Source organism: Hordeum vulgare, chromosome 4H, assembly GCF_904849725.1.
Source record: "Hordeum vulgare subsp. vulgare chromosome 4H, MorexV3_pseudomolecules_assembly, whole genome shotgun sequence".
NCBI lineage: Eukaryota > Viridiplantae > Streptophyta > Magnoliopsida > Poales > Poaceae > Hordeum > Hordeum vulgare.
Window position 1 is genome coordinate 589,764,827 of NC_058521.1, and position 9,277 is coordinate 589,774,103.

A 9,277-nucleotide genomic window follows, 5' to 3' on the forward strand; every position below is an offset into this window, starting at 1 on the left:
CACCATGGTCTTGATATCATCTACGCCGCCTCGTTGAGAACGCCAACACGAGGTCTAGAGGACAAAGAGAGGCAACACCACGGAGCAAGGGCGACAACATCGGAGTTGTGCGGTAGGGAACCACGTCCACCGCCGTCGTGTAGGCTGCTTGTGCCTCCAGCGCTGTCGAGGTCGCCGTTCGAACGCGGCAACCGGGGCATACCAGGCCACCCGGGCCCGGCCAAGACCAAATCGGGCCCACAAAGTAGCCGGCCACCGCGCTGCAGCACCAACGGCGCCAGTGCCGCCACCTTCCACCAGCCCGGTGCCCCTCCTCTGCCTCTTGAGAGCCACGCCGATGTCATGCCCTACTGTTGTTGCGCCCAAACCAGATGGGGGCCGAAGGGGCCAGGTTTGAGTCGAGCGGGCGCCGCCACTGCGTCGCCAACGACAATGCCGCCACCCAGCAGGTTTCCCGCGCCCCGCCAGGCCTCCCCGTCGCTGTGCTAGACCGCCACCGCCTAAGGATATCCCTCACGGCCACTCCACACCGTGCCAGATCGCCATCAAGAGGGGAATGGCCAAGACCGTCGCCGCCAGCATCGCCCGGGCAAGCCCGGCGGCGAGCGCCAGCAACAATGGCGGGAAAGGAGGGGAGAGGGGAGCTTGGGGTGGAGGTGCTTGGGCGCAGTCGCAAGCTAGACTGTTTCTAGCGGTCCATAGATAGACCAATATTGCAGACGATTGAATGACAAGAAGATAATCTCCAACGAATGGGAAAGTTTCTTTTGATGAGACATGATATCATTTCAACGTAGCCAAATTAACCAACCCATCACACTTCCTCTCACAAAATTTTGGGCATGCACAACCCCGACTAATACCTGTAACAAATTCATTTACAAATTAGCCAATGCTAAGTACGCGCCGCAAGAGAAATTATCAAGGGGGAACCAGACTGTGAAAACTCCATAGAAACTGTGTTAAAAGAGTTTCCAAAAACCATCAAACAAATACCACGTACATGTATATCTTGTAGAGATAGAGCTTCCCTAGGTCCATGTCCATTTCAAAAGTGGACGTGGACAAGTGCTGGCCATTAGCCCACCACCACAGCCCATGGCTCCCAGCGATCTTGCTAGGTAAGGTACAGTGGATCTATCATGGCAAGGGCTCGAAGACAAAGAGACAAAGCTACATCGATCTAAGCTCACTCTGCTCCTTTCGATCGTACTGCACTCTACAGTACACAGTGCCGGGAGAAGGAGATCGATCGAGTAGCAAAGAAGGGTCCGTGACGTCAGCGGTGGGGCCAGGAGGGTCCCACGGGCGCTCATTCCCCTCGCCCACGCGCGACGGAAAGGAAAGGCCTCCTCCCTTTTTTATACTCGCCACCTTCTCCCCCTCCTTTCTCCATTCCCTCATCCTGCCTGTATATACCTGCCTGCCAGCCATCCTCACCGCACCTCGATCTCATCAACCTGTTTATTCTTCTTCTCCTTCTTCTTCCCTGCATACCTCACAAGCTATAGCCTGATCACGAAAAATACAGTGCATCGACCCTAGCTAGGAGTAGGAGAAGGGATCGGGGCCTGATCGACCGGTCCGTGTGATCTAGAGCACATAGCTGATCGTCTGAGGTGAGTGTGTATGCATATCAAGTTACTTATTGATCAATCCAGCTATTCTGCGTGATCATAGTTCATCGATCTGTGCCGAAGCGCTTCCGTCCGATCTCTGTTTCTGCTTCTTTTTTTTTTAATTTTATGACGGTATATAGGTACTGATGTGTGCGTGTGTGTGTATGTGTGTGTGGTGTCTTTACCTTCTCCGCCCCGGCCACTTTCCTCTTCACTTGGGTCTAATCGATTTTCTTCGAATTGGTTTTGATATCATATGCATATGTCATCCAAGGTACACACATATCTTGCCGCTATGGGTCTTGATATGTATCGATCCAAAAGTTTCAACTTATATCATGGGTGTTAATCTTCAAACTGCATTTTGGTCCAAAGAAACACGGGTTATTTGGGCAGCTCTATATTATTAAATTTGCACACGCATGCATATGTGGAATCTTGTAGCTTGTTCTCGGTGATTAGTATTGCCCAATTTCACAATACAGTCGTGAGGCTACGTTAAATCCATATTTTCCTATCGCTAACTGAAGTTTTTACAATTTTCCAACAATTTATCACTTCTAAAGGTTAGGCGTTACACAAAAATTAATGTACTCTGAAAGCCATTCATAGATCCGGCGGTAGAGTTACAAGGTATATTGAAGCCAGCCTACAGGGTCCTCCAATCCTGAGGAGCTGGTTCTCCCCTTTAGAAACTTTCATTAATTATACAAGTTGGTCTAATTTTGTGAATAAATTGATGTGCAAACACATTTTTTTCACTGAACCGTAATTGATTATATATATTCCATAATATTTATGCATTGGTCATGAACTCATTATATAACTGTTCTTTTATTCTTGAATGAGAAAACGCTATTCTGTTGGCATGGGCAGTCACTCTTGAAGGTGTATGGAGTAAGGCCATATACTAGCGATCCAAGAAAAGAAATCATGTGTTTCAAATTCAAATATCTTATGTTAAACTAAAATTGGTCTTTATATGGCATACATTTCAAATTTGAACTGCAGAACGTTTGCTTCATGCATTAATTCAAGTGCACAAATTTCCAAACATTTCATCTATGTAGAGTGTGCCCGCATTTTCATTCAACCAAACATCCATTTGTTTTTTGTTAATGTTGGATATAAATTTATATAAGGAATTAAGGATACACCTAACCTTTCAAATTTAAATATGCATACCTAAAAATTTCACAACATATATAACTTGACAACTTATCATATACATGTACCTAATCAAAATTTTAAAAAAATCACATGAAAAAGATGATAACTCATTTATCACCATACACACTAGTATTTAACCAAACATCTAGCACACTTTCAAACATGAATCAGTGCACATACTTAAGGTAGCAGCACACCCATCTTTGCTCCGCATCCCGACTTAGATTCTCTTTAAGGGGGTGAGTGTTAAAATGTTAAAGTTACTTTGCAACATCTCATAATAAGCTACTATATACATGTTTGGTTGGTTGCCGCAAATTTTCAAACATAAATTAGACATGTCTTATGACGTTAATTAGGCTTTTTTTGGGGTGTTTTATGAGATTATTGGCGTGGTACATTTGTTTTAGAACATATTATGCTCTTCATGCCACGAATAAAAGTAATTTTGCCATTGTTGCCCCATTTGTTATGGAAATTTGTATTGTCACGCAGACAAATATGCAGCTTACATTAAATTTGGTAAAGAATGGCAAACTTTTGCCCGCGAACTCCACAACCTAAAATCCCATTCGGAACGTAGGGATTCCCTCGAGTTCCGAAAAAGAATAAAAGTGTTATTCATATTGAAATTCGTGCGTTCCATCCAGTTTCTTTCATAGATTGTCTTCTCATTTTTCTTTCTGTTCTCTTGTTTTGAGAATTGGTTTGTAACCCGGTGTAAGGACTTGGTGGTGGCATATATACGTCCTGCTTGCTGACCATGATTCAACCCTAGTTAGCAATAGCAAATTATGTTATCTCGCGGTCGTTTCAATCTTAGCTAAAGCTCCACGGGGCTCGTCCCCCACTCAACTAGTTTTTTTTCTCAATTCAGAGGGACAGAAAATATTGAAGGAGATCCGGTAGTGATGACCCCTCCTTCCCCTCTCACTGACGCTCATATGCAAGATAGATGCGACAGTGAGTGATGCACCCCACAAAGAGGCCAAAGGCGAAACAAAGGGAATGATTGATCTCCCTAGGACCTCATTCTTCTTGATCCACCCCCACACTAGGGAGGGACGACGAGGGTACCATGCGTTCATGCATGCATGCCCTACCTCGCCACCGCAAAGTCTCCCGGCCGGCCGGTAGTCCGGTACGGCGGTGGGCACTGCAGCGAATATGAACGCATCTGGGTAGCAGAAGGGTCGCCGCGCGCTGGGTGTGCCGTGGAATTCCTCGACAAAGGGACAGGGCGGTCAGAGGCCGTGCTACGGTGCAAGGGCGGGAGCCAACCGATGGTCGTGTGCGCCCCCTGGCCGCTGGCGCCCCTGCCGCCTTTTCCTCCCCCCTTCTCTTTGCATTCGCATGCTTTGGCTATCAGCCGGAGCACTCCACTGTCTACTCCACTCCAGTGGGGGGAGTGACTAGTGAGTGGCTTTTTAGCCGCTTCTCCTTTGCACTTTGCAGGCCTGATCCGGGAAAGAGCCTTCATTACCTCTCCTTCTTCTCGACCTCTCTTCCTCTCCGACCCTCACGTTTTTGTTCCCGGCCCTGCTTTTTTCTGATCAATTTCCAGCCCCACACACCTCAGCGTGCCAAGATTTAGTACTACACATTTTCCCAATTCGTGTGTGTTAGCCATCCATGCATGCACCATCTTAGCTAGTTAGTTGTGCTTTGTTGCACCATTATTATATAGCAAGTGTTCTTGATCAGAGCAAACTAGCTACTCGTACGACTGCTAGCTTGTTTGGAAAGAGGAAGGTAGCCTGTTTTGTATGCGCGTCAATTCTGTGGGAGTGACTATATGTCTCCGTCACTAGTCTAGAACTCTAGATGTTTCAACCAGACGGTTCTCGGCAGTTCTCGGCAGTGATTTAGATTGCTGCACTTACTCAGCAGCTGCCATGAAATCATGAAATGGCATGCGTAACCGCATTTTCCACTGCGCAAAGTGTATGTGTGGGTAACCAACTTCATATTTAAAACTGAGCCATGATGCTTTAGGTTGTTATAGATAAAAAAAAATGCAAACCGATGAAAACCGAAAGCACGATATATGTAGCATTTCTTTACAGGCCTCTGGCTCTGCACTGCGCTTGAGTTGTGTGCATTGCATTTCATGAGGGCTTTATGATCGATCAGGATGAGTAGTGAATCATTCACACTTGCTCCTAACGAGCCAATTAGCTATTTTGTCTTTAAACAATTTACTATGTTGATGTGATATATATTTCAGTTTTTTCACTCTCATCCCAACTCCCAGTTAAGTTATACCACCAGATCGACCACATCCTGCTGCTGCTATAATTCGCTGCTGACTATAGCCCACATGCCCTCTCATTCCACACTCCAACAGTCGACAGTATCATTCACAGGCCTGTAACTTTCCCACGTTTGTCTGAACCCTCACTGCATGCTGCCTCTTGCATGCTCAGGCTTTGCCCTACGAGTACTAGTATATCATCATGCGATAAACTGGAGTGCAGAACCCCAACATGGCTCGATTAAATTTTACCAAAGCACTGAAACCCATACACACTCACATAGGAGTAATATACTATACTTCAGTCTTCTATGCTACTCATTCAGTACCGATCTACACCCAACCAACTGTCAAACAGCACTGTTCCCTTCTGCTGCAACTGAACTCCTCCTATCTGCAGTCCCCTTTGCAGTATAAAGAAATGCAGGCTTGCATAGCATCGAATGATTCACGCGAGCACTTGCATGTCTCTTTCTTTATACTATTAGTGGTATAGTGCGAGGGCTACTCGCGAGCTATATCATTCAGAGGCCGATCGAGGAGTTGCTGAATTTTATGCACATCCAACCTATGCGTGCAGGTGGTGGTGGTGGTGTTGATCATATGGACTCCATGGAATCATGCGTCCCTCCAGGGTTCAGGTTCCACCCCACCGACGAGGAGCTCGTCGGCTACTACCTCCGCAAGAAGGTGGCCTCCCAGAAGATCGACCTCGACGTCATCCGCGACATCGATCTCTACCGCATCGAGCCATGGGATCTCACAGGTACCTTATATCTACAACTTTTTTATATATGACATGCATGCACATTCGTTCACAGTTCTTACTCCTAATTTTCTGTTCAAATCTATCTGAATGAATTGAAGAGCACTGTGGGATCGGGTACGAGGAGCAGAGCGAGTGGTACTTCTTCAGCTTCAAGGACCGCAAGTACCCGACGGGGACGAGGACCAACAGGGCGACCATGGCTGGGTTCTGGAAGGCGACGGGGAGGGACAAGGCGGTGCACGAGAGGAGCAGGCTCATCGGCATGAGGAAGACCCTCGTCTTCTACAAGGGCAGGGCACCCAATGGACAGAAGACCGACTGGATCATGCACGAGTACCGCCTTGAGACCGACGAGAACGCGCCGCCGCAGGCAAGTTACTACCTCTCTACTCCTGTTACCATTTCCAACTTCCGTTTTGATCAAGGAAATGTATCGTACGTGTAAATTAGCGTTCACATTCCGAATGAAATTTTCAACTAGGACACATTAAAAAGTTGGTAGGTTGAGGGGCAACCAACCAATATATGAGTGACTCAAACAGATACTATACTACCTTCCAAATTACTTGAAATTATGTGATTGTCTTAAGTCAATAGCTATTTCTATTTGACCAAGTCTATATAAAAATGTATCAAGACTTACAACACAAAATTAGCTTCATCATACAATATATTTTTATATTATATATGTTTGATTTGTAGATTTTAGCAATTGTTCTATAGGTTAGATTTTACAAAGATTGACTTAGATGAAAGCTAGAGTTTCTAGTAACTTGGGACAGATTGAGTAGTATAGGTTAGATTCTAGCCTACAAACAAGCTGATTTCCTTCCTTTACCAATACAAAAACAAATAAGGAAAATGACTTGGATTGGGATACATTTGATCTTAGCCGTCTGAAATTTACAATCCAATAATTTAATAACTACCCATACCAATTTTCTGTTGAATTGTAACTATACATAACTTGGTTGTGGACAAATCTTACACTCACCAGATGTGTTGTGTTTCATGCTTTCAAAAGAAAAACTGTGAGATATCTCTTTATTAAAAAAACATATTTTAGCACTTGTGCATTTCACTTAATTTTTTAATAATCTTTAAAATTTTAACATGAAATTCTACAACAATTGATATATGCAATCTCAATATATTCTCCTGAATATATATATGTGACTCATACTCATAAAAAAAACACAGAAGAAAACACATCTTAAATTTTAATGAATTTTTTAGGGATTAAATCTTTATGACTTCATAACGGCAGAGAGAGATTTTTAGTGCTAAAGTACCACTCACAAGTCTGTCCGGGCGCATGCATGTACTCTAACTCAAGCACAACACCACTAATATTGGACCATAGAGACAAACAAATCACTGGTAGCAAAAGCACCGGCAGCAAGATAAGCCCCCTTTTTGCGAGTCTTCCAAAGTCTTCTACTCTTCCAGCCGATAAAGCTAGGCATGCAAGGCTGCATGCATCCAGCGTTGCCATCCTGACCATGCCACTTGCAAAGACCCTTTTGGAGTTCTCCTTGAGAAATGCATGCGCATGCTGCATGCATGTACTGGTCTAGGGTTTCCCAGTGTGAACATTCTAGCACGCCCGTGCCATTGTTTACATGCTGTCTGCAACTAGCTAGGACTAGCGTAGCACTACTCATCAAATACATTGCACAGTTAGTGTCACACTCACTATAGCACAGAAAACCAAAGTTTCAGGACTCCTGCCACTATCACGGACTTCATAGTGGAGAGGCAGCTAATAACTTTAGAACTTTAGTAGATTCCTCTCATTTACAAATAGTATATATTTTCAAGAAGAGAAGCTTGCAAATCTCTTTCACATCTAGCTAACTTATAGTGTCCATGTGTGTGTAACTGTGTATACAGGAAGAAGGATGGGTGGTGTGCAGGGCGTTCAAGAAGAGGACTGCGTACCCGAACAGGGGCATGGCGGAGAGATGGGGCTCAAACTACTCCTACAACGAGGTCCACGCCATGGGCGGCGCGCCGTTCGCGGACCCGAACATGGCGTCGACGTACGCGGCAGCGGCGCAGATGGGCAGGAGCGGGAGCTTCAAGGAGGAGGCGGAGCAGCTGGACGGGGCCGCCGCCCTGCTGCGGTACACCTCCAGCCACCTCGTCGAGCTGCCGCAGCTGGAGAGCCCGTCCGCTCCGCTCCCGCGGAAGAAGGCCAGGGCGCCCGAGGAGGAGGACGCCGCCTCCGGTGCCAGCAGGCGTCGGCCTCGTAAGCTCGCGCAGGCCGACAGTGCGGCCACCACGGACTGGAGGGCGCTGGACAAATTCGTAGCGTCGCAGCTCAGCCCCGGCGGCGAGTGCGCCGCTCTGGAAGCAACGGCGGCGACCACGGCGGCCGCGGCAGCCGGCGCGAGCTCGCAGGCGCAGGCGCAGGCGCAGCTGGACCGTGACGAGGACGACATGGCCGCATTGCTGTTCCTCAACAGCGACGGGAGGGATGAGATGGAGAGGTGGACGGGGCTGCTCGGCTCGGCCGGCGCGGGAGTCGACGGCGACCTTGGGATCTGCGTGTTTGATAAATGATGAAGAGAGTCGATCGTACGGGATGCATGGGCTATGCATGATATATGGTTTATAGCTGAAAGTTTATAATTTCTTGTCCCTTTTTTCCTCTGCTTCTTCTCTTATGTCCCTCAAAAAATGTGATTGTTGTAACTTTATATATCTGTCCCTGTCCAGAGTCATAAGATGCATGGCATCGCTATGTGCCTATTATCCGATTCATGTTTTTATGATGATGGGTAACTTGTTGTCTCGTTGACAATGGCTTCTTATCCCCCAAGTTGGGTGGTACTTCGTAAACTAGCTATCTCAATTACTCCCTCCGGTCCTTTTTACTCCGCATATTAGATTTGGGTCAAGTCAAACTTTACAAAGTTTGACCAAATATATATTAAAAAATATCAATATCTACAGTACCAAATATACGTATCATGAAACTACCTTTCATAATGAATCTAACAATATTAATTTGACATTGTGAATGTTGATACATATTTCTATAAATTTGGTCAAAGTAGAGATACTTTGACTTTGGACAAAGCTAATGTGCAGACTAAAAAGGACCGGAGGGAGTATGTCTGAGCCCTACAACGCGAATCCAACGGCTATCATCCTCCAACACATAATCTTCTTCCTCATGTACCTTCTTCCCCCTCTAGACCCGCTCGGCCATAGGGTGCTGCCGTGCACCGTCCCACCCTGTCCAAGCCTAAATGCCTCCATCGTGTTGCCGCCTCCCTCGGCTTCCTTTTAACTGAACCCGTCAACCTTCGACTCCCCTCCACCGACATGCTGCATACCCGCATCGCTCCTGGCTCAAGCTTGTCGGTGTCCCCGTGCCTCGTTGTTTCTTGATGCGGCACCCTATTGCCGCCTTCGGGGCTTCATGCAAATTCGAATACATCAAATTAAAATTTCAAT

The 9,277-nt window shown here is 46.3% G+C and overlaps 1 protein-coding gene across 1 annotated transcript; it reads left to right on the forward strand.

Annotated features, from left to right (window-relative positions):
- The first annotated feature begins 1,410 nt into the window (after positions 1-1,410).
- Positions 1,411-8,615, forward strand: LOC123447348 (NAC domain-containing protein 37-like). Its single transcript, XM_045123943.1, has 4 exons — positions 1,411-1,619; positions 5,624-5,809; positions 5,911-6,182; positions 7,706-8,615. The coding sequence occupies exons 2-4, from the start codon at positions 5,647-5,649 to the stop codon at positions 8,375-8,377; spliced, it is 1,107 nt and encodes a 368-aa protein (XP_044979878.1). The 5' UTR covers positions 1,411-1,619; positions 5,624-5,646; the 3' UTR covers positions 8,378-8,615.
- Positions 8,616-9,277: the final 662 nt, after the last annotated feature.